This window comes from Pteronotus mesoamericanus, unplaced genomic scaffold, assembly GCF_021234165.1.
Source record: "Pteronotus mesoamericanus isolate MK-2021 breed Mesoamerican mustached bat unplaced genomic scaffold, CSHL_Meso_final contig_256, whole genome shotgun sequence".
NCBI lineage: Eukaryota > Metazoa > Chordata > Mammalia > Chiroptera > Mormoopidae > Pteronotus > Pteronotus mesoamericanus.
The window spans coordinates 862,720-890,664 of NW_026555108.1; the positions used below are offsets into that span (position 1 = coordinate 862,720).

Genomic DNA, 27,945 nt, shown 5'->3' on the forward strand with positions numbered 1-27,945 from the left:
GGACTATTTATATATCACTGTATCACAATGCCTGGCCTATAGCAAGTACTTCATAAATCCTTATTTGACTTTTAAACTGATCTGTAATTTACAAAGTGCATTACATTTATTGTCTTATTTAATCTTTATTATGACCAGAAAGTATTATCCCCACTTTACAGATGTTAAAATTGAAGCTCAAAATGATGTCACCAAGGTGGCGACATAGGTAATCCCTGACTTCAGTCCCCCTCACAAGAACAGCTAACATCTATTCAAGAATAAGACTCCACTGAGAGACTCCTAGAACATGGGGGTGAGGCTGAAGCACCCACCTGTACCTCAGAGACCAAGACACACTGCATTAGAAGGGTAAGAAGCATCTACATTTTCACTGCATTGCTGCGACACCACGCAGCCTCTGGTTCCTCCAGTGGGAAAAGGGAACCTGGGGGTGGGTGGGAGCAGTTTCCCCAGCCTTTGCAGGTTGCTTTGTGGGAACCTCCACTCTGATCTTGCACTAGGGGGATTGAAGGGGAATGTGCAGGACCCAGCCACTGAGAATCTGTGATAGAGCTTGCAACAACCAGCACGTGGATCCTAGCAATCCATGCGCTGGTCATAGCGATCCTGCCAGCAGCTTTGCTCATCTACAGAACCAAGACAGTGGGCATACTCTGACCATGGAACTTGGTGCGGTGCAGATATGCCTGATTTTCCATCCCTAGAGACTGGTTTGGTCATGCCCAGGCAAGGTGCGGAGTCGTAGCACCACCTGCTGTAGAGAATGCCTTTTAGGCCCATTTGATCAGAAGTGCTGGTGACAACTAGAAGCTGTTTGGCCTAGTGGCATTTAGGCTGAGAGGTGCGTGGGCAGAACTGATTCCCCAAAGCGAAACCGTTACCGGGCATGGAGGCTTCTTTGCCATATACAGACAGGGGAATTAATTCATAGCCAAGGCAGAGGGTAGCTCCTGGCCCCTCCCAACTGGAAAGCATGTTTGGGAAATTGGGGGTAACCTGGAGCACCCCTCTTCCCTTTCCAGGCAAAGGGGGCTGAAACAGCCCCACCTGCTATGAAAAGAGTCTTCTGGCCCCATCTGATAAGTGCTAGAGAGAACTCCTGTGCAGCCCAGTGGCACTTGAGCCAAGAGAAAGGCAGATAGAGCTGATAATTGGCAGAACCAATGGACCTGTTTAGCCAAGGCCCAGGGAACTTGGTGTGCAGGTCAGCTTGAATAAAAACAACAAACAAAGAGCTTTACCGGTTTTAGAGCTTATTCTCCTGCTGTGACCAGGCAGGCAATCTAATTAATAGGACTGCTCATTGCTAAATACTGTCTTCAGCCTGTCCAACCAGGGGACCTAATTAGAGCACTTAGTAAGCTGTGTAGCCCACTCAACAATCATATGAACAGTAGCACTTGAAGAGAGAGCACAGCCAATTGTTTGCCCAAACTGGAGAGCAAATTCAGTGATCTCATCTGACCAGGGAATTCAGTGCACACTCAGGCCTGATTCAGGCCCCCAAATAACAAGCTGTCACAGCCTTTGGGCTCTGGATTGCTGTCTTGCCAGGGCAAGGAAGTTAATTAGTAGTCCCATTTATTACTGAGTATAATGTCCAGTTTTGACCATCTAATAAGCCTGACCAGAGATGATTACATCTTATGTATGTCTTATATTTGTCTGTTTTAAGCTGATAACATGTTAACTTCAACTACTTACAAAAACTGTGCACTTTTATGTCTCCTCTCCCCACATTTTATGTTATTGATGTCACATTTTACATCTTTTTATATTGTGTATCCACTAACAAATTATAACTCTAGTTAATTTTAACACTATTTGACCGCTAACTTTTATACTAGAAATAAAGTGATTTATGTACCACCATTATAGTATTAGATTATTCTGAGTTTGACTATATATTTAACTTTACTACTAAGTTTCATACTTTTACATATTTTCATATCATTACTTAGTGTTCTTTCATTCCAACTTGAAGAACTCACTTTGTATTTCTCGTTAGGCAGGTCTGCCTATGATGAACTCCCTCAGCTTTTGTTTGTCTGGGAATGTTTTCATCTCTCCTTTATTTCTGAAGAGCAGCTTTGTGGTACTGGTAGCAGAACCACAGACAAACACGGCTTTAGCTGAGCCCATAGGGTGATGGAGCTGTTTCCAAGTTTGTGGCTAGACCATGGTTGGTGAGTCAGCCACTTGGGTTAGACCTGCCTTCTTGAGATGGCCCCCACTGGTCTTGGGCTTCACCGAGTTTTCACAGTCTCCTATCTAGATCCCAGAGCTCCCACAAAGCATTTTTGTTCATGAATAACTGTCAGATTATTGTTGCTAAGGGGAGATACAAGCAGAGTACCCCTGTTTTACCATATTGTTGAAATCACCTGGGCCATGCCTTTTGTTTCTTTTCATGTCTGATTTTTTGTTGTTGAAAATTGGACATTTTAAATAATGCAATGTGGCAACTCTGAAAATCAGATTCCCTCCTCTCCCCAGGGTTTATTGTAATTAAGTTATTTAATGGCTTTTTAAAAAGATTTTACTTATTTATATTTTGAAAGATGGGAAGGGAGGGAGAAAGAGAGAGGGATGTATGAGAGATACCAGTGCATCTACTGGTTGCCTCTTGTGCACCCCCAGCTGGGGACCTGGCCCCAGGCACATGCCCTGATGGGGAATTGAACCAGTGACCTTTTGGTTCCTAGGCTGGTGCTGAATCCACTGAGGCACACCAGCCTGGGCGAGCTATTTAATGACTTCCGAAGTAATTCCGTAAAGTCAGTATTCTTTGTGATGTTTGATCACTGAGGTCTCCGCTTGGAATAGCGAAGTTATCAGCTTATGGTTCAACAAAGAATTTCAATGCTATGAACCAATAAATTTCCGACCGTTAGGGACTTTGTGTGCACATTGAGACATACTTTCAGCAGCGTAGAAGGCATTTGATAGCTTTGTTTTAGCCTTCACTTTATGACGCATAGATTCTTAAAGTCCGCAAGAGGTGAAAGATTAGAGCCTTTTTAGGTCTTTACTGAGCACGTACACAGCCCTGCACATGCACATGTCCTAGATACCCAGGGATATTTTGGAGCTTTTCAGTATCCCCTATGGACATCTAGTTCCAAGCTTTTCCTTATGAGTTTTTGGTCAGCTTCTTGCTTGCCTCATCTGTTATGACCTAAGGCAGCTATTATGTTTAACAATTGCCTCTAATTGCTTTTGATGAACATCCCTGATTGGGGGCATCTGTTTACCATGCCCTAGCTCAGCTGTAAGTCACGTCAAATGAAGACAAGCCCTGTGATTCAAGTTTTCCAGGAAGTTCCAGACAGGTCAGAAAATATTTCTATGGGGATGGGACTTTGGAGAGGCTCCAAATTCATTCCTTTCCCTCTGTTGGCTTCTGTGTTGCTGGTTCTCATGGCTACTATAGATTGTGAGGCTGTTGACTTTCAGGGTCATTGTGGATATGGGGAAGGGAGATGGGAATAGGAGAAATTAAAATGACACGACATTTTCTGTTCTAACCAAGGTGCAGCCAGCAAAGCTTGTTTGTGTGTGTGTGTGTGTGTGTGTGTGTTTTGTTTTAGAATTAAACACTCCTAGGATAACTGCCAATCTTTGCTTCATTTCCAGAATTCTGGAAAAGTGGATTTTAACAACTTTTGCTATTGTTCACATAACTTTTATTGACAAGCAGATTTTTAGAGGTCTTTTCTCTCAATTTCTGTTGACATCACTCATAGCTAGTATTTATTTAAAGTCATGTAAATATCAAAAGATTTCATGGCATAAAGGTAATTTCATAAACTTAGACATTTGGAGAAGTATTACTTGCTATACACAGTTTTTATTATTTTTAATCTCTACTATGAAAAAAGAGCTTTTCAAAAAAACTCTATTATTAATGTTGAATGAAATACAAAGTCATTTATAGACAGGTTTTTATGAAAATTGCCTCTAGATAATAAGTGACTCACAAAAAATCATTTTAACTCACTTGCCATCATTTAGGTAAAGTCAGAGCTATATATAACTGGTATAAAGTTAAATGTTTTTTATTATTTTGATCAGCTAAAATTGACTGCAGGCTTCTAGGACTATGTCAGAGGTTACAATAGTACAAAGAGGCTACATTTAATAAAATATTTATTAAAAACCTACCACATACATAGCAATATGCCAAATGTTGGGATTGGGAAAAGCAGAGATACAAACATGAATGTGACTAGTTCTTGCTTCTAGTGGAGCTTACAGTCTGGTGGAAGAGAGAGACAGTCTTGTAACAAGTGAGGGGGAGAATCCTGAGCGCAGAGGGCATTGCTCACTATTGATTCCACCTTGGCCTTTCAAATGTCCTTGCCCTTTTATATGCTAATCCATATGGTCAGCAGGCCTTCTACAACTTCCTTACCTTTTACCTGATAAACCCTCAAAGCCAGCTCAAATTTTACTTCCCTCACCTTAGATAACAGAATTACTTATTCTCTCCTTGGTATTCCCTTAGCACTTAAGAACAACTTTATGAGAACATATTATATTGCTCTGTAGCTATTTTTTTTTACATGTTTACCTCACCTAATAGAATGTGAGCAGCCTATAGGGACTTAATCATATTTGTTTTAGAACCCTTAGTACCTGGAGCAGTGCTGGGCACTTAGCATGCAGAGAAGGAGTGAAACATTAGAACTTTAAAGATCCAGAATGGCACAGTGATTTTATAATGTGGAAGGGCACTTTTTGGATATCCTCCTAGTGGCGATGTCTTGATAAATGGTTAATGCAAGCCTAAGAGAAATACTACTTTGACATGTTTACAGTACAGTTGATGGTGAAGCAACCTACCAAGTCTGGGGTATGAAAATTGGTTAACTTGGTGGGCAACTGGTAGAGAACTTTACAGCTTATCTGCAGTTTTCACATGTTTTGTTTTTAATCTTTACAAACACTTATAGGTACTATCATTGTTCTCAATTTACAGGTGAAAAAACTGTGGCACAGAGCCCTGGCTGGTGTGGCTCAGTGGACTGAGCACCAGCCTGAGAACCAAAAGGTCACTGGTTCGATTCTCTGTCAGGACACATGCCTGGGTTGAGGGCCAGTTGGGGGGTGTGCGAGAGGCAACCACACATTGATGTTTCTCTCCCTCTCTTTCTAAAAATAAATGAATAAAATAATTTTAAAAAAGTAAAAACTGTGGCACAGAGAAGTATTGTAATTTACCCAAAATCCCATAATTAGTCACAGTAGAGTTAGTACTAGCATTTAACTCTATTGACTCTCATTCTACTGCAGTTGCAGCTGCTTATTATTAAGCAGTTCATTCCTCTTTCTGCAGTAACCAGTAACAATATCTAACATTTATACAATTTTACAGTTTATATCATATGTTCATCATACATTTACTTGTACCTCACACGAGTTGTCTCAGCAGACAGATAAGGATATCTTTATTTTCCAGATAAGAAAACATACTTATAGGTGAGATATCTGCATAAAGTCACACAGCTTTTGTGAGGGGTAGAAGGCAGATTTGAACCCACATCTCCTGACTCCAACTCCAAATGCAGAAAGCTTTTCACTATTATTTGGCTTCCTTATTCCTGTTTGAAACCTTTAGGGATCACCAACATGCTAGGCTCATGGGGTAGCCAGGAGAGTACCTCTGGCATAACATGGTTGACACATTTAGTATAACATGTATTGTATTATTAAGCATTCCTTATTCTGAAAGCCTCTGAAATATTTTCTTAAGATTTATTTAATTTTAGAGAGAGGGGAAGGGAGGGAAAAGGAGAGGGAAAGACATTGATCCATTGCCTCTCACACACCCCCAGCCGGGGACCTGGCCTGCAACCCAGGTGTGTGCCCTGACTAGGAATTGAACCGACGACCCTTTGGTTCACAGGCCAGCACTGAATCCACTGAGCCACACAAGCCGGGGTGAAATATTTTTATAACTGTTTCTTATGAACTTCACTGGCCACAGAAGTGCAGGGCTGCTGAGATAAAACAGAGCTGTTGAAAAAACGACAACGCATAACTGTAGAAGTGAAAACAAGTAGTGTGTTGGTTTAAATAAGAAGAATTAAGACTTGGGAGAGTCTAGTAATATCTCTTCCATTCCCCTTTTCCTTCTACTTCCATTTGCCTTTCAATACATTTCAGATTCCTTAAAGATCTTTGGGGATAACCGGACTTAAGCTAATGACATCATGGCTGCAGTACGGCAGCCACCCCTTAGAACTGTCCTGATCTCTGAGTCTTCTCTTTGTAGTCTATTTATTTGCATATGAAGAAAAAAAAACAGACTATATTCTACTCATTTTTCTAAGCAATTGAATTGGAGAGAATAAACGAAAAGATCAAGCTCAGTGTTATTAACTAAATGAGATGTTCAAGATATGTTTATTCCTGTTAAATTCATAAAACAGGCACTATTTTTGCAATGTACTGGAAATACAGAATAGCATAGCCACATTTCCCTACAGCCTTTGATCAAAAGGGCCTTAGGGATGGGAGTATGTGGCACTGAGAGAAAGAGAGTAGAAAGGAAGGAGAGAGATGGGGAGAGGTAATAGAGGAGAGAAGAGAGCAAAAGAGAGAAGGAAATTCACAAATGACCCATGAAAGTGTTCTCTGGAGAAGCTACTTTAATAACAGCTCCCCAGCCTTCACTACTGACCAGAGAACACACATTCACTGCACAGCTTTCCCACTTGAATTGCAATGGATTTTTCTCCAGACCTTTATATAACAAGAGGTAACTAGTTAAGTATGTAACCTAGAGCTTTCTTGTCCTTCTGGACGGTTGAGCACTACAAATGCTTTGTGTGTGGGAGATAAAGTCCAGTATAAATTAATGTTACATGTAACAATGCGGTTTTCATTAGTTTGGACAACAGTGTGTGTGTGTGGTGGAAGGCGTTTTAGATGGGCCATGGACATGAGTCCTCCCTAATGGGAGAAATGGTGGTGGAAGGTAGCAGGAATACGAGCCCCAGTTCAAAACCTAGAAATAATGGCTCTTGAAATCAAAGTATTGTGTGTCTATTATGTTTGAAATCCTACAAGGATAAATGGATAATGAAAATCACCAGATTATTACTTTTCCCATCGGCATTTTGTCTAAAGCTTCAACATTTGATGTGGGGGCAAAGGACACGAATTGAGGCCATACAATCATGCAGAGCTATGAAATGAAATCTTAAATTTTAAATAAGCTCAGTTGTACTTAGTTCTGGTGGTGACGATTTTTGCTGTGACATACATCATACTGAGAATGCATTGAAGAAAGAAAAAGCCAATTTTGTTTTAGAGGGTAGTGTAAAATCAGACAGGCTGACAAGCATGTTCTCACTGTTTGAGGGAAATCTCATTTTCACAAACTATAGAAAAAATGTTATTTTTTTATACTTATTTCTTTGCTAAGTGCTACATACCTATGTACCATTTAAGAGTGCATGAACAGCCCTGGCTGGTGTGGCTCACGGTATTGAGCGCCAGCCTACGAAGCAGAAGGTCACCAGTTCAGTTCCGGGTCAGGGCACATACTTGAGTTGTGGGCCAGGTCCCCGGTTGGGGGGGTGGTGAAAGGCAACCAATTGATGTATCTTGCACACACCAATGTATGTCACTTTCTCCCTCCCTTCTTCCCTCTCTAAAAGTAAATACATAAAATCTTTTTAAAAAACTAAAATTTTAAAAAAAGAATGTGTGAACAAGTGGGTGTAATTGGAGGTTGAGGAAGCAGTGAAGGAAGTCTGTATCTCCTTTATCATGTAATTGCTGTATGTAATTGATTTAATATAAATGAAAATGGAAACACATTTAAGATTTTGGATTATCTCTATTAGCCTTCATGTGAACCCTTTGCATTTTGAGCATCAGGAAAGGTTTCAAACCCCTTAACCTGCCAAGCATTAAAAAAGCTTACACTTTATGTTTCTCCCTGGGATTTGTGTAATTTCTTTAGGCGATGTGCTTGGCACGAGCAATTAAAGGTGGGCTATATAAGTCATAACAATCCAAATCTGGGTTGTGTAGGTAATGATGTGGCCCTGTTGATTGAAAGTGTGTATGTAAAAGCACTTAGGTCACGCACATATACAATGCAAATGGAAATGACTAGTCACATGTTACTACTATTCCTAAAGTTTCATTATAACTTTTATTTTTGCCATTTTTAAAGTAAAATATGATGGCTTAATACAATACAGATTTGGATTTGGTCTCTTTAAAGCTATTTTTTTTTAAATAGTACAGTTCGAAGAGTAGGAACCAAGAAAAGAGCTTAGTAGCCTTATAATGACTGAACTATAGTCACTTTTCAATTACCCGGGCCCCACTAAAAATCCCACTTCTTAGATAATTTTTCTATGCATATTTTCTTTGAGGATGCATGCTATGAAAAAAAATTGCGAGAAGAGAAAGGGAAAGGCAGTTGTCTAACTAGGTATGTCTAAGTCTCTCTCAAAACATGCCTTCACAGAGCACAGCTTGAGACTTAACAATTCCACAAATAATAAAGTGACTTACCCATATGTAGATAATTAAGGATTTACTGTTCTGTTCTTGACTTAGCATCTGCTGGATAGCTCTGTCCTACATGGCAGTTGGGCTTTTTTGAACATTTACACTGGCTCAGTAGACATGGCCAGATGTTTCTGTCTCCATACAGGGTGTTTGGGCACATTTTAGTTAAAAAAATGAAGGAAGTTTGTAGTAGCACTTGAATATTGACCTTGGAAAATTGTTCTGTGAAAATGCAAAATAAATGAGTTGTATTTCATAAGAGAATGATGGGGGAGAGGTGGAGAAAGAAAGTACACGGAGCAGACTTGAAGACTTTGTTTTGTTTTGCTTTTTCTTAGTGGAAATTTCTTGAGGTCACTATTGGCAGCTTTTGCCTGCATAGATTTCTCTGCTTTTTTTTATATTCAAATGCAAGTCTGCAATCATTTGCTTAATCATATTCTTAAGCAAATTATAGAAAAGCACTGCACATATAACACGTGGCTTTCTGGTGACAGAGCTCTTAGCTTCTTAAATTACACCTCAGTCCTGTAATTTCATCTAATGTGATTTTCTATAGTATGCCAGCCTTTAGTGCATTCATTTGTGATTTTTTCAATCAATAACAATGAAAGATAAAAACTCTTTTCAATACCTGTCATAAGTACGTGCTAGAATATCATCTTTGAAATTTTTCTTCCACTCACTTCCTTTTTGGGCAAAAGTAACTATTTTCTTTTAGCCATCATCAATGCTTTTACTTATTACTGCTCTCACCAGTAATATTATACATGAGGTATTGACTAAGGCACAATATCATATTAACCTTCATATATCTATAATTTGAAAAACTTCTCTGCCCAGAAAATTGTTACTGTTTCCTTTAAGGCTAAACTCATACCCCCTATACTTTTTTAAATGAAAGTATAGTTGACATACAACATTATATTAATTTCAAGTGTACAACCTAGTGATTAGACATTTATATACCTTATTCTGTAATCATCACATTCAGTGTAGTAACCATCTGTCACCCTGCAAAGTTATCACAGTATTACTGAGTATATTCCTTTTTACCTTTTTTTATCCATCCACCCATCTCCCTCTCCTCTGGCAATCATCAGTTCGTTCTCAGTTCCTTCCTTCCTTCCTTCCTTCCTTCCTTCCTTCCTTCCTTCCTTCCTTCCTTCCTAGATTTTATATATTTATTTTCAGACAGGGGAAGGGAAGGAGAAAGAGAGGGAGAAACATGATGTGCAAGATAATATCTATTGGTTGCCTATTGCAGGCTCCCAGCTGAGGAACTGGCTGGCAACCCAGGCATGTGCCCCCAAGGGGAATTGAACCGGTGATCTTTGTTTCGCAGGCTGGGCTGAATCCACTGAGCCACACCAGCCAGGGCTTGTTCTCAGTTTCTATGAGTCTCTTCTTGTCTTGTTTGTTCATTTGTTTTATGTTTTCTGTTTAGATTTTACATATAAAGGAAACGCAGTTTTTGTCTTTCTCTGTCCCTTAATCACTTGTCATAGTTTGTAATTATGAATTATATAATTATTTTAATGTTGTCTGTCTTCACTCCCCACCACCATCGCTAAAAGCAGCTTGAAATTAGGGACCATGTCTGTTTTTATGTCCTCGGCCCTTAATCTGTTTCCCGGTACTTAATAAGTCAAAAAATGATTTCCTTTTCATAGCCGAGTAGTATTCAATTATGTAAATGCACTACAGCTTGCTTTCTTATCCACTTATCTACTGATGGGCACTTGGGCTGCTTCCATATCTTGGCTGTTATAAATAGCACTGCTATGAACATAGGGGTGCATAGGTTCTTTTGAATTAGTGTTTCAGGTTTCTTCAGAAGTGGACTCCCAGAAGTGGAATCGCTGGGTGATAAGGCAGTTCCATTTTTAATTTTTTGAGGAAACGCCCTACTGCTTCCCACAGTGGCTGCACCCGTCCACATTCCCACCAACAGTGCACGAGGGCTCCCTTTTCTCCGCACCCTCTCTAGCACTTGCTGTTTGTTGATTTATTGATGACAGCCATTCTGGCAGGTGTGAAGTGATATTTCATTGTGGCTTTAATTTTCATTACCCTTTGCGACAGCATGGATGGCCCTGGAGAGCATTATGCTAAGAGAAATAAGCCAGGCAGAGAAAGGCAAGTACCGTGTGATTTCACTCACATGTGGAATCTAATGAACAAAATGAACTAACAAGCAAAATAGAGACAGACTCACAGAGAGCAGGATGACAGCTCCTGGAGAGGGCTGAGTGGGGGGGTGGAGGAACTGAGCAAAATAGAATAAAAGAGAAAAAGCTCTTGGACATAAACAAGAGTGTGGTGGTGATTGCCAGGGGAGGAGGGTGGGAGAGGGAGAGGAGGGTATTGGGGGATAAATGATGATGGGCGGAGATTTGGCTTGAGGTGGTGAACACACAGTACAGTGCACAGATGATGCGTTGTAGAATTGTGCAGCTGAAACCTGTATAATTTTATTAACTAGTGTCACCCAAATAAATTCAATAAAAAGGGGGAAAATGACTCCAAGGATTATATCATTCTTGAATTCCTTCCTAATCCCTACAACCACCACTGCCATCTACAACCGCATTGACAGAATCGAACATTTCCTCTTCTGTATGTTAATGGAAATGTTCAAGTAACTTGTAGGACCAGCCAGACATTAGGCTTGCCTATTGTTCTGACAATAAGTAATAATCCTCCTTATATTCTTAAAAGTGTCCCAGTTTGGACTGTAATTGAGATGGTCGCCCTGTATAGAATAGTGTGTCAGCACTTTATAGAGCCCCCTCCAGCCAATTTTATATTAGTTTGTGAGTTCTTTGAGGACAAGGATCAGGTCTGGCTTCTTTTCCTAGAGCCAGGGCTTATCATAGTATCTGGCACTCAGTGGCTGTTCTTTTGAATAAAAAGACATTCCTGGTATCACTGCCTCAAGAAGTTTGCATTGTAAAACGATAAAAAACAAACACACAAAAAATGCATGATACCCGCACACGTACACAGGTTCTAGGACAGATGAAAAACAATTTTTACAAAATTGTGTTGCTTAAGACTGAATGGTAAACCCACATTTATGCCTGCTAAGTCATTTATTTCTCTTATACTTTAGGTTATTGAGTAGGAAAGTTTCACAATAATAACTAGTAACTTCAATGAGGATTTTCTTTGTTGTGGCATTTTCCCTGAGTGTAGATTTGCTATCGTATGTCTGTCTATGTGAACATGGTAGAGGTGCTCACCTCAGTGTCCATTCGGAAAGTTAGTAGAGGGGAAGAACATTCTATGCTCCCTTAAGAGTAGTCAAACGTGTCTTTTATATTTGCCAAGAAAATATGTATATGTAGTCTTATAAACAATTGTTTTTAAGTGACTTTGGAATTTTGAATAAATGCAGGGGCAGAAATCTCGGTGTCCTAGAAATTATTTTGACGAGAATAAAATGTAAGTCAGATAGCAAATGTGGAACTTATAAAGGGAATAGTCTTTAAAATATGAATAACAAAGTTTAATGGAGAAGAGTGAAATCAGTGTCTACGTGTTGGTAAATAATTGAAGGAAGTATTGAAGTCACAAGTGGTGGTATAATCATTAGAGGAGTTAGATGCTATCTTAATGGCAGTTCTCATGTCAATTCTGTGTGCATATGATGTTTCCAGTGTGACTCTTTTAAGGAAGCATGCAGTTGGGCATATTATTGTTAGATAGAACTATTGGTAGCTTTTCTTCTTGTTTGTAAAAGTAGGATTGAAGTAAAATTCGAAAACCCTAGTGCACTGATTACATAGATAGTCTGGTTTTAGAGTACTGACCACAGCTGCTACCTGAAGAGCTTGTCAGTGCTCACAGGCCTACAGCCTTTCCTCATGGTCATTCTCCTTTCTTTTTTTAACCAAACCCCTAGTGCAGTCTGTTGCACTGTTTACATATATCTATGTTCTGTTCACTTACCTAAGCACTTTTCTTACTCATCATATGTAAGTTTTTGCCCTGTGAGGTAATTATCAATATCCTCATTGTACATCTGAGAAACCGAGGCTCAGATTGAAGGGAACACTTTGGCCAGGTTAGAATGAAACCTGTGGGGACAGACGAGGTTAAGGCAGAGAAGTTTAGAAATAAAATTGTACTTGATTCTTTTCTGTAATTTATATTTTTTTAAAGTTCTGGTTTCTCATGCAAGTTGAGTCGATTTTCTTTCTTTTCCAATACAACAAAAACCATTACAACAGATATGGGAAGCTGCAGATACAATTTCTGAGTGAGCACAAACCTCTTTCCTGATCCAGAGCACACCTCTCTATTTGTTGCCCTTCTAGCTGCTGCAGTCATTTAAAAGCAATTTTAATGGTTTTAGATTTCCCCCAGTAGATGAGTCCCCTGATATTTTGCAAAAAGTAGTGCTGGAGAGGCTGTAGTCTTCAATAGTAGAGCTCAGCTCTAGCAGGAAGGAACTGGTGTGGGATTTGGACAACCTACCTGGCATAAAGGAAGAGAGAGAGTCCTTTCAAGGATATTTATATTTTTGCACCTTGTTCAAATGCCATGTTTCTCTTTCTGAAAGTTGTAATAAGCAGTTAACTTTAGCTGTGATTTGATGGTGAGGATATGTGGGGGGGATTATAGCATTATTGCCACTACTGAAAGACTTATATCTAGAGTTATTAGAGAATTAAAAACTTTCTATATTTTTAATGTGAGTCCAACCATTTTAAGCAAAGAAAAAAAAATGTCAGCCAACCTGTAGTGTCTTAGGAAGAAGCTGCTACATTCCAAAGTGTTTTCCAGAATTTTACTAAGTGTGATTGCGGTATGCGTGCTCATTTGCAGGGACTAGAAACATCTGAACATACCGAACCAAACAGACAAAGTCTTGCACCATCACTACCACCACATTTTATCACAAAGAAATGCCACCGTACGTGGATTCCAAGCAGGCTAAGAAGAAAAAACGTTGATCAGATATCAGACCCACTGAACGGGATGACGGCCACGGCTGCAGTGGAGACACCAAAAATGAAGAAGAGCGCTTCCAAGGAAGAGAAGCAGCAGCCTAAGCAAGACAGCACGGAGCAGGGCAATGCTGAATCCGAAGACTGGGTGAGCTCCGAGAGTGATCCTGAACAGATGAGCCTTAAGAGTGGCAACAACAATGACAATAGCTGCAAACCTGGGGCTGTTCCGTTGAAGAAAAAGGAGGTTCCCTCCAAGCCACACCGCCAGCTCTGTAGATCACCCTGCCTAGATCGTCCAAGCTTCTCCCAGAGCAGCATTCTGCAGGATGGGAAGCCTGACCTGGAAAAGGAGTACCAAGCCAAGATGGATTTTGCTCTAAAGCTGGGCTATGCAGAGGAACAGATTCAATCAGTGCTGAACAAGCTGGGCCCAGAATCACTTATTAACGATGTATTGGCAGAGCTTGTCAGACTTGGGAACAAAGGTGATTCGGAAGGGCAAGTCAACCTGAGTCTGTTAGTGCCCCGGGGGCCCAGCTCCAGAGAGATTGCAAGCCCTGAAATGTCTCTTGACGATGACATAGACAGCAGTGACAATTTGAGGCCAGTTGTCATCGATGGAAGTAATGTGGCAATGAGGTAAGACTGGTATATTTTCTCTCTCTCTCTCTTTTTTTAAAGTAAATTTTATTATGCTGTTACAGTTGTCCCACTTTTTTCCTCCCCTTTATTACCCTCCGCCCTGCACCCCCGTCCCCCCAGCATTCTACCCCTTTAGTTCATGTCCATAAGTCGTACATTTAAGTTCTTTGGCTTCTCCACTTCCTATACCATTCTTAACCTCCCCCTGCCTATCTTGTACCTACCATTTATGCTGTTTATTCCCTGTACCTGTGCCCCCATCCTCCTCCCTCCCCCTCCCCACTGATAACCCTCCATGTGATCTCCATTTCTGTGATTTTGTTCCTGTTCTAATTGTTTGCTTAGTTTGTTTTTAGGTTCACTTGTTGATAGTTGTGTTTGTTGTCATTTTACTGTTCATAGTTTTTTTAAAAAAAGATTTTATTTATGTATTTTTAGAGAGAGGGAAAGGGAGGGAGAAAGAGGGAAAGAGAAACATCAATGTGTAGTTGCCTCTCACGCACCCCCTACTAGGGACCTGGCCCACAACCATGTGCCCTGACTGGGAATCAAACTGGTGACCCTATGCTTTGCACTCCAAGGCTCAGTCCACTGAGCCACACCTGCCAGGGCTGCTCATAGTTTTTGATCTTCTTTTTCTTAGATAAGTCCCTTTAACATTTCATATAATAAGGGCGTGGTAATGATGAACTCCTTTTACTTGACCTTGTCTGGGAAGCACTCTATCTGCCCTTCCAGTCTAAATGAGAGCTTTGCTGGATAGAGTCATCTTGGATGGAGGTCCTTGCCTTTCATGACATTAAATACTTCTTGCCAGCCCCTTCTTGCCTGTAAGGTTTCTTTGGAGAAATCAGCTGAGAGTCTTGTGGGAACTCCTTTGTAGGTAACTGTCTCCTTTTCTCTTGCTGCTTTTAAGATCCTCTCCTTATCTTTAATCTTGGGTAATGTAATTTTGATGTGCCTTTGTGTGCTTCCTTGGGTTCAACTTCTTTTGGAATTCTCTGAGCTTCCCAGACTTCCTGAAAGTCTATTTCCTTGGCCAGATTGGGGAAGTTCTCCTTCATTATTTTTTCAAGTAAGTTTTCAGTTTCTTGCTCTCCCTCTTCTCCTTCTGGCACCCCTATGATTCGGATGTTGGATTGTTTAAAGTTGTCCCAGAGGTTCCTAAGCCTCTCCTCATTTTTTTGAATTCTTTTTTCTTCATTCTGTTCCAGTTGAATGTTTATTTCTTCCTTTTGCTCCAAATCATTGATTTGGGTCTCAGTTTCTTTCCCTTCACTGTTGGTTCCCTGTATATTTTTCTTTATTTCACTTTGCATAGCCTTCCCTTTTTCCCCTGTTTTGTGACCATACTCAACCATTTCTCTGAGGATCCTGATTACCGGTGTTTTGAACTCTGCATCTGATAGATTTGCTATCTCTCCATTGCTTAGTTGTATTTTTTTTTTCTGGAGTTTTGATCTGTTCTTTCATTCGGGCCATATTTCTTTGTCTTGATGCTCCTGTTACGTTAGGAGGGGCGGAGCCTTAAGGTATTCTCCAGGGCAGGGCAACCCAGTCACTGCACTGTGGTGCTATATGTGGGGGAGGGGTCAGAGAGGGAACAATGCTGCTTGCTCAGCTCCTGCCCTGCTTTCAGTTACTTCCCCCACTACCCACACATGAATTGGGCCCTTCTGGTGCTGATTCCTGTGTGGGTGGGTTTGTGTACATTCTGGTACCCCGTGGGTCTCTCCAGTGAACACTTCTGTGAGGCTGAGAGTTTCTCCTGCTACTGCAACCCCCACAAGTTTCTACCTCGAGGTTTTGAGGCTTTCTTTTCCCTGCTGGAACCCTGGGTTGTGCAGTCTGTCTTGCTCCCCAGTTGTTCCTCGCTGTTTGTACACACACGAATGTGGGATCCCTGGTCTACCAGCCGCCACCTCGCCTCGCCTGGTCCTCCAGCTGCTGCCTAGCCACCTGTCCTCTCTGGCCCGGCTGCCCATCTCTGCCCTTCCTACCCATCTAGATGAATGTTTCTTCTTCCTTAGCTCCTTGGTTGTCGGACTTCCATACAGTTTGATTTTTCTGACAGTTCTGGTTGATTTTTTTTTTATTTTTTAAAGATTTTATTTATTTGTTTTCAGAGAGGGGGGAAGGGAAGGAAAAAGAGAGGGAGAGAAACATCAGTGTTTGAGAGAAACATTGATCTGTTGCCTCTCACATGCCCCCAACTGGCGACCTCTGTCCTGACTGGGAATTGAACCGGTGACCTTTGGGTTCACAGGCCAGCACTCAGTCCACTGAGCCACACCAGCTAGGGCTTCACTCTCTTTAAAGCTACCACAAGCTCATGGAAATTGTCACCCTTTGCAAAGCACTAGGATAGGCCCTTGGTTGTTGTCCGTAGCTTGTGCTCCTCTGGTTATACAGAGGCTAAAATGATTCTGCCCTGGCCTTGTCTCTCTACTTGGAAATTGCTGCCAGTTTATCTTCAGGTGTCCTGAAAGCAGCTTAGACATCAGTGATTCTTCAGAGAAGACATAACCATTCAGCCTTTGTCTTTCTTGGAGTTCTCCCTCCCACCTATACTTGGCTAGACCATCCATCCTGAAAATGTTGTGTTTATAATGTCACTTTGGGACATACTTTGGAACTGACAGTAACTCCCCATTGCCATTCTACTGCATTAGGATCCCTTTGCCTGGCCTTGTGATCTGACCTTTTACTCCTTCTATTTGATTGTACCTCTCAGACTAACCGCACTTACAATATTCTTTAATGGTCTCCATGTAAATTATGCCAATTTCTATGCCCACTACTTGGGTTCATGTCATTTCCCAACCTAGGAGTGACCTCCTCCTTATCTTCATACCCTCCATGATGTGCCACCCCCCCGCACTCAACATTCTGGCTTTTCCTATCCCAGTGATTGCCTCTGAGCTGCAGTACTTACGGATAAGTGCTTATGACATCTCCCTAAAGATGTCTCCATCCTAATCCCTCAAGTCTGTGAATACGTTATCTTGTGATATGTTATCAACGTAAAAGGGACTTTGCAGATATGACTGAGTTAAGGATTTTGAGGTGAGGAAGATTATCCTGGATCATCGAGGTGGGCTCGGTATAATCACAGGGGTCCTTAAAGGAGGGAGTGGGGAGGGAGGCAGCAGGATCAGAATGAACAGTAGGAAATAGTCAATGTGATGATGGAAAGCAGAGGTTAGAGTAATGTATAAAAGGAGCCAGGAACCAAGGACTGTGAGCAGCCTCCAGAAGCTGAAAAAGGATGAGAAACTAATTCTCCCCTGAAGCCTGCAGAAAGAACACAGCCTTGCCAACACTTTGGTTTTAGACTTCTCACCTCCTGAACTAGAATGAAGTGGTGTGATATTAAGCCACTAAATGTCTAGTTATTTGTTACCTCGGCAATAGGAAAGTAATACAGAACCAAGAGTGCCTTCATACTTTATTCCATACTCTCTCATAATTTTTTATTTCATGTCAGAGAGCCGTAGAAGTTCCCTTTTCTATTTCTCAAACGAATTGTCACCCAGCTTTGGCTTAAAAATTCCCAGTGATCAGGAGCCAACTTTCTGTTGAGTCCACCACTGCTTGATGAGCTCACAGGAATTCTTAGACCATACACAATCAAAAGAAAGTAAAAAGCTTAGACTAGCAAATTTTTCATTTGACTATACCATTACTCTTAAGGGTGGGGACCTTGTTTTGCTGCCATTTTTTTCCCCCACAGCACATAGCACAGTGTCAGATGCTCCCACAGAGATATGAGGGAGCAGGAATAAGGGCAACTCTTATGAAACATACCACTGCTGTATTCAGGAGTTGCTTAGCAGGCTGCCTATAGATACGCTTTAATCTATAGTTCTATTTAATCCTCAGAGCGACTTTACAGATGACAGAACTAGAGCTCAGCAAAGTTAAGTGACCTCCTTGGGTTGACTTGCTATAGCTAGTAAGTAGCAAAGTAAGCCCTTCAACTTAAGCCTCTGGCTTCAAATGAATGAAATTAAAATAACATTTATAAGTATATATTGTGCCAGGTCCTTTTGCATATGTAATATAATGCTCACCAAAAACCCTGTATGAATGGACTAAGTCCGATCCTTTTTGCAGGTAAGGAGACTTTGGTTCGGAGAGGTTGGGTAACTGCCCAATGTTCTACAAGCAATAAATGACAAAGGTTTTATCAAAACCTGAATTTGATGCCAATGTTCCTTCAACCATATCATGCAACACTGTGTGGCTATTAGTGTTGTTAAGAATACTTTGGCCTTGGCTGGGTAGTTGAGTTGGTTAGAGCATCATCACCATATGCCAAGGTTGTGGGTTGGATCTCCAGTCAAGGAACATGTAGGAATCAACCAATGAGTGCATAAATAAGTGGGACAAGAAATAAGTGGCGCTTGCGTTCTCCTTTTCTTTCTCTCTTGCAAATCAATAAAAAAATAAAAAAAGACTACTTCACATTCTTCCTAGGAGCAGATAATACATTTACAGATTTCCTTTTAAAACCTTTTAAATCATGACAGCATCATTGCAAAGTGGGCAAAGCAGGTTATATGTCGTCCCTGTTTTAATGAGGGGAGGCTGGAAGCTTAGTAACAAGAGAGTTAAATGATCTGTACACAAAATAGTAATGATGCAGTGGGCCAGTGGAAGCAGAGGGTGATTTCTTTGTTCAAAGGGCCAAAGGTAACTCTGCTTCCCTGCTAATAGGCATAAACTAGAGTGATTATTGAGAGGGAGCAGTATGGGATCTGCTATACTCAATCTCTTATCAGATCAGACAATGCAGAACACCTAGACTAGATGTAGGTTTTGCATTTTAGAGGCGGGGATGAGAAGAACCCAGAACCTCTTTGAGGCCTTTCAGTTCATGGTGATATACAATCTTCCTTGTCTTTGTAATTCTATTCAAGCATTGATAGTTATGAAATATACTATACGGTTCTTTTGCTTTGAAAGGAATAATGGAGAATTAATTACCAAGGTAATTAGTTTTAACATATCTAGTCTGTGCCAGTAGCACACTGTCATACTGATAGGAAGATGAACTGTTGTCTTTTGTAGAAGTTGCTTTACTAAATTAAAGATATTTCACACAATTTAAAGAAGGCAAAAAAATGACATCGAACCTTATTTTTGGGAGTATATTAAAATAGTACATAGTGGACCACATGATGTTGTTTCAATTGCCAGCTTTGTTCTTGTTAGCATCTCTTCCCTTATTTAACTAGGTAAGTTACTGATGGGTCTATTATTCTGCAGTCACATTTTACATGGTCAAAGTTCAGTGCAACAGACAGCTTATGAATTTGTTAGTGCCATTAATCTAAAATTTGGGGGTTTTTCCCCATTAGTTAGCTGTAAATTTATCATGATTGGTACTTCTCACACAAAGTAGGTAATAACATCTATTCATCCTCAGCATGTTGGATGAGCCTGCATTGACATTATAATTCTTTGTTTGCCATTGACAGCATATGTTTAATATTTGCAGTAGTGATGTACCTGTGATTCACATACTAAGGTACTAAAAGGTATGTTCATTCTGTGACCTGTCTCCTTTGGGAAGAAAAATCCATTTCACGGAAATTAAGGCTTCCAAATGTAAATGCTACCATATTGTTTGTTAAGTCTGAGAGGAGCCCAAGTATTTGAACCCTATTTTTAAAAAAGCTCAGAGGGAGAGGCCAGTGACCCATCTGCTAGGCAGAATTTGGTTTGGAACCTGGATCATGACATGTATCTAAGCCAGTTAATGGGACAAAGTGAGCTGTAGTGTCACCAAGATACTCTGTGACTTGTGGGTCCTATAAACTCTTCATTGCTTTTTAGATAGGCTTATAGGTCCTAGCTTTTTAAAATTGCAACAAGACTTTTTGTGAGTTTTGGCCAAAACAAGTCATCCTGGCAAGCATTACTTTATTTTTCACTTTTAAAATATATTACTTCCTTGAACATTTAGTGAGCACTATACTTCACATACTGAGTCCTTATGTAGGACTTCAGTTTACCACCTTGATAAATGTTGGAAGTGAATGCTGATTCCTATTGGGCATTGGAGGTACAGCATGTTTTTAATATATTTTCAATGGAATGTTATAGGTTTTTTACATTTTCCTTAGCATGATAATTCCCGGTATGCTAAAAAATTGATATCAGAATACAGATGCATCAAAATATTGAGAAATGCCTGTCTCTTGGTGATTGTAAAACAGAATCTGCAGGGGTTTTTAAAAAAATATTTTATGCATTTTCCACATTTTCTACCATATATTACTTCTGTAATGATGAAAACTAATTTTAAAGAAATAATTTGGTAATATAAATTATAAAGTTGAGGTATCCAACAGCAAATATTACTCCCGTTTTATTCCTAGTTTTAGACTGTTTGCAAACCGACACGCTTTATAGCACCATAGAGCCAAGTGGAATGAAATCCCATCCCATTTCTCCAAATTTCTTCTCTAATAGAAATTCTGATGATTTTCCAGCGTTTGTTATTCTTACACTTACCAGCATTAAAGCAGTGAGGGAAAAAAGCACAGTTGGACATCTTCCCTACAAGCCAGCCTCCTGCCTGGTTACTCTGATATTAACCCTTTAGGAACCACGGACTTGCCCAATTTACCCACCGTTTACCTTTTCCAAAGCAATCCGTGGTAGCTGTCTCTAAGGCTACCTTGGAGTGTATTGGCAGTTAAATATATTTTCATTTCTTTTTTCTTAAGTGCTTTGACTTTTAGTAGAGCAATATAATTGCTTTATGGTACTCACTGGAGACTTTTAAACATGCTGAACATGTTTGGAAATGTTAACAAGGGCATTTAATAAATTTTTGTCATGTACCTCAAAAGTGACAAGACTGCAGGAAGTCTTGCAGTGCGTGTGTTAATGGGGCCCCTGAGATTATGTATGAATTCACCCAAAGGGAACAATGTAATTGGAGCTAATTTCTCTTGTCGTTGAGTGAGTATCAGTGAGAAAGTGAGGAATCTAAAGAGAGAGTCTCCTTCACATTGTCTTTTCTTCTAATCAGTCTTGCTTGACAGGTAATACCCAGTTATGGCAGTGAAACTGCAATATGGAAGGCAATGTGTTTTACCATCCAGGCTGTTTAAATGTACTGTAATTTAGTGTGGTTTGTGTGCATGTCAGAGCACCAGATTTGATGCTAAGTGATCAGGATTTTCACAGTTAAACTAGCACACCATTTGGGAGTTTTTTTTAGGGTGATGACAATCAATATACCTTTTCCTAATTCATCTGCTAATTTTCCTTCTTCCAATTTCCAATCAAATGAATTAAGTTTTTACAGTGTTTATTCTGTAAGTAATTATGATAGAATGTCTTCTCTTTTTACATTGTGTCCTAATTAGAAAAGGAATATCTAATTTTTTGAAGAAATTTTGGAATTAGAGAAAGAAAATCAATCACTTATAACCCTCTCACACAGAATAACAATTTTATTAATATTTTGATGTACCTCTTTTCTAGTATTTTATAGGCTTACACATTGACTTTTCTACAAAATTGAGATTACATTATACACACTAGTCTGTATCTTTTCTTTTCTCTTTTAGTATTATAAGCATTTCTCACATCTTAAAATTTCCAATAACGTGATTTTTGTTGGTGTATTATATTTAATTAAAAGTGATAACTATTTTCCATCAGTGTTTATGTGTGTGTCTTCTTGTTGTCATTGTTCTTTTTTAAACTTTGTATGTGTCCTTAAGACTCTTCTGTAACTAATCTTCCGTATAAACTTTATCTTAGTCTCTGGTGACACCTTTTCTTTTGTATCTGTTGAGAATAGTAGAAAGAGAAAGAGAAGGAAGAAAATGGAAGTAGTGATAGGAAGTTACCTATCACAATAAATTGGGAGTTGTTTTCAACCATCTGTGACTCTGAGTGAAGGTATAATAATAATGGCAATATTTGTAATCATTGAATACAAAAGAATTTCATTTGCTCTTTTAATAAATATTTACATGTTTGGCATTACCAAGAAAGAAAATGTCTGGTAATGTCTTGCTACTAGGAAAAAGCCTGTTGAGAGTTATTTCTTTGCTACCTGTTGTCAGTCCTGCCCTCTCACTCTCTGTGTTTTGAAAGCCATGGGAATAAAGAAGAGTTCTCCTGCAGAGGAATACAGCTTGCTGTGGATTGGTTTCTCGATAAAGGCCACAAAGACATTACTGTGTTTGTGCCTGCATGGAGAAAGGAGCAGTCCCGGCCTGACGCGCCCATTACCGGTACGAGTTTACATGAGACTTTGTTTTCTCATCCAGAGGCAGAGCTAGCAAGATGGTTTGGGGAGAGGTCAGTGGTTGCAATTTAGATCATTATTTTCTAAGTTTCTTAAGTATACTTAAAATGTATTTTATTAAGTGTATTTTAAGCACATTTTTCCAAACAAAACCACCATTCTGTGTGGCACAAGACAGTTACATAGAGACAACTTCAATTCAGCAGAGAATAAAGCGCACAGTTGCAAAAAGTGTGCTTTTCTGTTTTATCACAGACTTCAGACTAAAGGAGAATGAATCTGGTTATGAACACGACTGTTTTACAAAAGACTGAAGAAACTCTGGTAGAAAATGAATCTCGTTCTACACCAGAGAAATGATTGTGGGCTTTGCAAATTAGGGGATAGAATAGAAAAGTCCCATATTAGTCAGAGCCAATTTATCTGTGAGACATTGTAGTCCCCAGAGAAGAGATTGAATATAACAACAATGAATGTATAATAATGTATCTGACTAGGTTATGTGTCTCTATACTAATGTAGTTTTAAAGTATAATTTTTAATATTTCTTTGTGGAAGAAGAGGCCCATGAAGGCAAAAGTGCTTAAGGTCCACAAAAATCATATGCAGCCCTAACAGCAGTAGGATCGCTGCATCCACCAACGACAATATGTTCTCTTTTTTTTTAAGATTTTATTTATTTATTTTTAGAGAGAGGGGAGGGGAGAGAGAAGGAGAGGAAGAGAAACACTGATGTGTGAGATACATCGATTGGTTGCCTCTCACACGCCCCCAGCATGGGACCTGGCCTGCAACCCAGGCATGTGCTCTGACCGGGAATCGAACCTGCGACCCTCTGGTCCGCAGGTTGCACCCAGTCCACTGAGACACACCAGCCAGGGCTGAAGCTAGCTCTTTACAACATTTGAGAGCATAGAGACCCCAGTCCTCTCAGCATCAGCTGTTGCCTGATGTGGCAAATGAGAAAGTCCAGTGAATGGCTGTCAGAGCTCTGTCATGGAGCAGCACTCTGAGTATGGATCCTGGCTCTGCTCAAGCCCAGCCTTCCTCTCCTCAGCGATTAAGAGGCCAGAAGGAAAAGGGTCAGGATTGACATGCTACAGCTGGGTGTTTTCCCTTAGCTGTGGCCTGTCTCTAGGCAGAATGCAAAAAAAAAAAACAAACAAACAAAAAACAAAAAACAAAAAACAAAAAACCCCAAACCAAGTCCCTAGGAGTGATGCTTTACTCTCCGTGTGGCAGCCACATCCTCAGCATACTGCCCTCTTTTCCTTGGCAAGCAAAAGCTGGTGCTTCAGGCAAAGAGGAAAGTAAGCATGAAGAATTCTAGAATATCAATGTTATTTCTCACTCTTCATAGTAGATTTAAAACTTAGTTGTCATTGAATCCAGCTCCCTCATTTTATCAAAAAGAAAACTGAAGTCACCTTCCCCTATGGGAGAATAATATATTCATCTAGTACCAACTTATGTATTCATGATGTGGGGATAGTGTTAAGTACCAACTTATGTATTCATGATGTGGGAATAGTGTTAATTTCCAAAGGTAACTTGTACTCTGGAGCATATAATCCGTATTTTGACAGATCAAGATATCCTACGAAAACTGGAGAAGGAAAAGATTCTTGTCTTCACACCATCCCGAAGGGTCCAAGGCAGGAGAGTTGTCTGCTACGATGACCGGTTCATAGTCAAACTGGCTTTTGATTCCGACGGCATCATTGTATCCAACGATAACTATCGAGACCTTCAAGTCGAAAAGCCGGAATGGAAGAAGTTTATAGAAGAGCGGTTGCTGATGTATTCTTTCGTAAATGACAAGTAGGTTTCTTTCCAGTAGACTCTGAATAGCCTAAATCCAAGTTACCCTTAGGAATAGATGTTATTTCACGTCAATAAACATTTACTAAATGCTTACGCGCATTGTACTGGCTGCCATGGGGATAAAATGCTGGATAAGAAACAGGACTTACCCTTAGGAAGGGACAACCACGCTGTGCTGTGATAATTGCTATGGTTACAATTTTTAAAACTGCTTTATCTATGTGAAACGCTAGGAAAAGGCCTCCCAGAAGGGATGACATTTGAGATGAAGTTGACAGATAGAGGAAAGGGGGCGGCTGGGTATTACAGGTAAAGGAGACATCATGAATAAAGTTATAAAGGTGTGGAAGTGGGTTGCATGTTGGGGAAGCCAGCAAGCATGCCAGTATGGTTGGAACGTATAGTCCATGGAAGAGTTAGGCACAGGAGAAAAATTATCCTTTTTTGTGATCAAGTGGTAATTCAGTGAAAATTGCTGGCTTAGCAAAAGATAGGCTTGAGGCAGGAAGGGCGGTTACAAGGCTGTAACAGTAGTGAAGGCGAGAGGTAATGAAGGTCTGAACTTCCGGTAAAGGGTAGCAGGAACGGAAGGGATGACATTTACCTCTGCTTGCCTGCTTTCAGATTTATGCCTCCAGATGATCCTTTAGGACGCCATGGGCCAAGCCTTGAAAATTTCTTAAGAAAGAGACCTGTTGTTCCCGAGCATAAGAAGCAGCCATGTCCTTATGGTGAGTATCTTTGCACAAATCTGAGTTCTGTACTAAGGGAAACGCAAGGACTCTGAATGCTTTTCTCTTCAACACTTCCCTTTCAAATGGAAAATTCTGCCTTTTCCACTCTGTGAGTTAAAGCCTGTGTCTTCCTGTAGTCTCATTTAGGCATTTAAAGAGACATCCCAGAAGCTGCATGAGAAAATGGTAATTAAAACTGAAGAGAAGATTGCTTGTCACTTGTTAAAATGATGCACGCATTCTAGCTGCCTCTGTCCCAAGCAGCGTTGCTGGGGGCAGGGAAGCACAGAACCCCACAGGGCCTCCAGAAGCAGAAAGTACAAGGCCAAATTGGGTTTGGCCCCAAGAAAGACATGTCTGTCAGGCACCTGATTGCAACCATTGTCACCTCACAGATACCCTTTTCTTTGGATCTGTACTTTCCGTTTTGTTTTCATTTACTTTAGAGAGGGGGGGGGAAGGGAGGAAGAAACAGAGGGAGAGAAACATCCATGTGTGGTTGCCTCTCGAGTGTCCCCGCACTGGGGACCTGGCCCACCACCCAGGCATGTGCCCGGACTGGGAATCGAACAGGCGACCCTTTTGTTCGCATGCCAGCCCTCAATCCACTGAGGCACACCAGCCAGGGCTCATTTACTTTTTAAAAATACAATTTTATAGCGTACTTTCATGATCTTACCCAAGTCCCTCTGTTACAAATTTTGTGAGCCTAACAATGCAACGTATCCTGCCTGGTCTGAGGCTAGTTTGGATGTTCAGTCTTTTGGGGTCATTTATTCGTTTCTGGTACATGTTAGTTTTTGTTCTCACTTAACATTTATTGAAAGCATAGAGTATTTTCATGTTCAGGGTCTTGATTTCGTCTTCTCAAAGAGCCTATAATATACGCATAATTGCAAACCTTGTTTACAGAACAGGAAACTGAGGCTCAAGAAGTGAAGTCACTCCCTAAGGGTACATGGCTAGTCAGTGACAGAGCTGGAAATGAAACTGAGGTCTGACTGGCCTCCAAGCCTGTGCTATTGGCATTGAACCATGCTGCCTGCTGCTGCTCTACGCCACCTTGGCACACAGGCCATGCCTAGGCAGAGTTGGGAATTCCAGGAAAATGAAGGCTGTTCAACTGCTTAGCTACTTACTAGCTTTCACACTGCAGTTTCCTCCCCAGCTTCCTTCTTCTCTCTGCCCTCACAGTGTGTGATGCCTCCTTGGTGTGGTGTGTCTTTCATCTGTTTGGAAAGTTACTTATTGGCTTTAACCACAAATAGTAAAACTCTAATCTGAGTGAACAGATTGTTAGGACAGTGTCTAGCACCGAGAGTTGCACCGCTACGAGAGAGGTCTTACCCCAAGGCATTATTTTTTCAGGCAAAAAATGCACCTACGGCCACAAGTGCAAATACTACCATCCGGAGCGGGCCAACCAGCCCCAGCGTTCAGTGGCTGACGAGCTCCGCATCAGTGCCAAGCTGTCCACAGTGAAAACTATGAGCGAAGGTACCCTGGCCAAGTGTGGCACGGGGCTGTCTAATGCCAAAGGTGAGATAACCTCAGAAGTCAAGCGTGTGGCCCCCAAGCGCCAGTCAGATCCCAGTATCCGATCTGTGGCCGTGGAGCCTGAGGAATGGGTGTCCATTTCCCGGAAGCCGGAGGCCAGCTCTGTCCCCTCACTTGTGACTGCCCTAAGTGTCCCCACAATTCCACCTCCCAAAAGCCATGCAGTGGGTGCACTCAACACCCGTTCAGCCAGCAGCCCAGTGCCGGGATCCTCTCATTTCCCCCACCAGAAGTCCTCATTGGAGCACATGGCCAGCATGCAGTACCCTCCCATCCTGGTTACCAACAGCCACGGGACCCCTATTAGCTATGCTGAGCAATACCCAAAGTTTGAGTCCTTGGGGGACCACGGCTACTATTCGATGTTAGGCGACTTCTCCAAAATGAACATCAACAGCATGCATAATCGAGAGTACTACATGGCTGAAGCAGACCGGGCGGTGTACGCCAGGAATCCCAGCCTCTGTCCTGACAGCCATATGAGCCATACCAGGAACGACAACTATTCCTCCTACAACAACCTGTACTTGGCTGTAGCTGATGCCCATCCTGAAGGCAGTTTGAAGCTACATCGCTCAGCATCTCAAAACCGTCTTCAGCCTTTCCCTCATGGTTACCATGAAGCCTTAACGCGAGTACAGAGCTACGGCCCAGAGGACTCGAAGCAGGCCTCCCACAAGCAGGCAGTCCCCCACTTGGTTCTGCATGCCCAGCACCCAGCAGCTGGAGCACGCGCCAGCTGTCCTGGAGACTACCCCATGCCTCCCAATATCCATCCTGGGGCAACCCCCCAGCCGGGCCGTGCCCTGGTGATGACTCGGATGGACAGCATTTCTGACTCCCGCCTCTATGAGAGCAACCCCATGAGGCAAAGACGACCTCCTCTGTGCCGGGAACAACATGCCAGCTGGGACCCACTGCCTTGTGCAACCGATTCCTATGGCTACCACTCCTACCCCCTGAGTAACAGCCTCATGCAACCATGCTATGAGCCAGTCATGGTACGCAGCGTGCCTGAAAAGATGGAGCAGCTCTGGAGGAATCCTTGGGTTGGAATGTGCAATGATTCCAGGGAGCACATGATCCCAGAACACCAGTACCAGACCTACAAGAACCTCTGCAATATTTTCCCTTCCAACATCGTCCTTGCAGTGATGGAGAAGAATCCCCACACAGCAGATGCCCAGCAGCTGGCAGCCTTGATTGTTTCTAAGCTTAGGGCTGCACGTTGACGTGACATAAGACCTATTCCTTTATACAAATATGAATATTAATACTAATAATGCACTAATACTATGGTAACAATAACTAATAATTGTGTGTTGTGCTTTACAAGTTCCAGAGTGTTTATGTCATTGAAGCACATAACAATCCTGTAAGGTAAGTTTTACTAATAAATGCCTTGTTTTCTAGA

At 41.2% G+C, this 27,945-nt stretch overlaps 1 protein-coding gene across 1 annotated transcript; it reads left to right on the plus strand.

The window, feature by feature from the left end:
* The first annotated feature begins 274 nt into the window (after positions 1-274).
* ZC3H12B (zinc finger CCCH-type containing 12B) lies at positions 275-27,763 on the plus strand. The gene is made up of 6 exons (XM_054574198.1): positions 275-351; positions 13,372-14,135; positions 22,263-22,402; positions 24,003-24,237; positions 24,865-24,971; positions 26,343-27,763. Exons 2-6 carry the CDS (start codon positions 13,525-13,527, stop codon positions 27,761-27,763), a joined length of 2,514 nt encoding a protein of 837 aa, XP_054430173.1. The 5' UTR covers positions 275-351; positions 13,372-13,524.
* Positions 27,764-27,945: the final 182 nt, after the last annotated feature.

Excerpts from the sequence above, each read along its gene's own strand:
- ZC3H12B (XM_054574198.1), top strand. The coding sequence starts at position 13,525 with ATGACGGCCACGGCTGCAGTGGAGACACCAAAAATGAAGAAGAGCGCT. Across the intron at positions 22,403-24,002 it reads GCCTGACGCGCCCATTACCG|ATCAAGATATCCTACGAAAA; the intron begins GTACGAGTTTAC and ends GTATTTTGACAG. Across the intron at positions 24,238-24,864 it reads TATTCTTTCGTAAATGACAA|ATTTATGCCTCCAGATGATC; the intron begins GTAGGTTTCTTT and ends GCCTGCTTTCAG.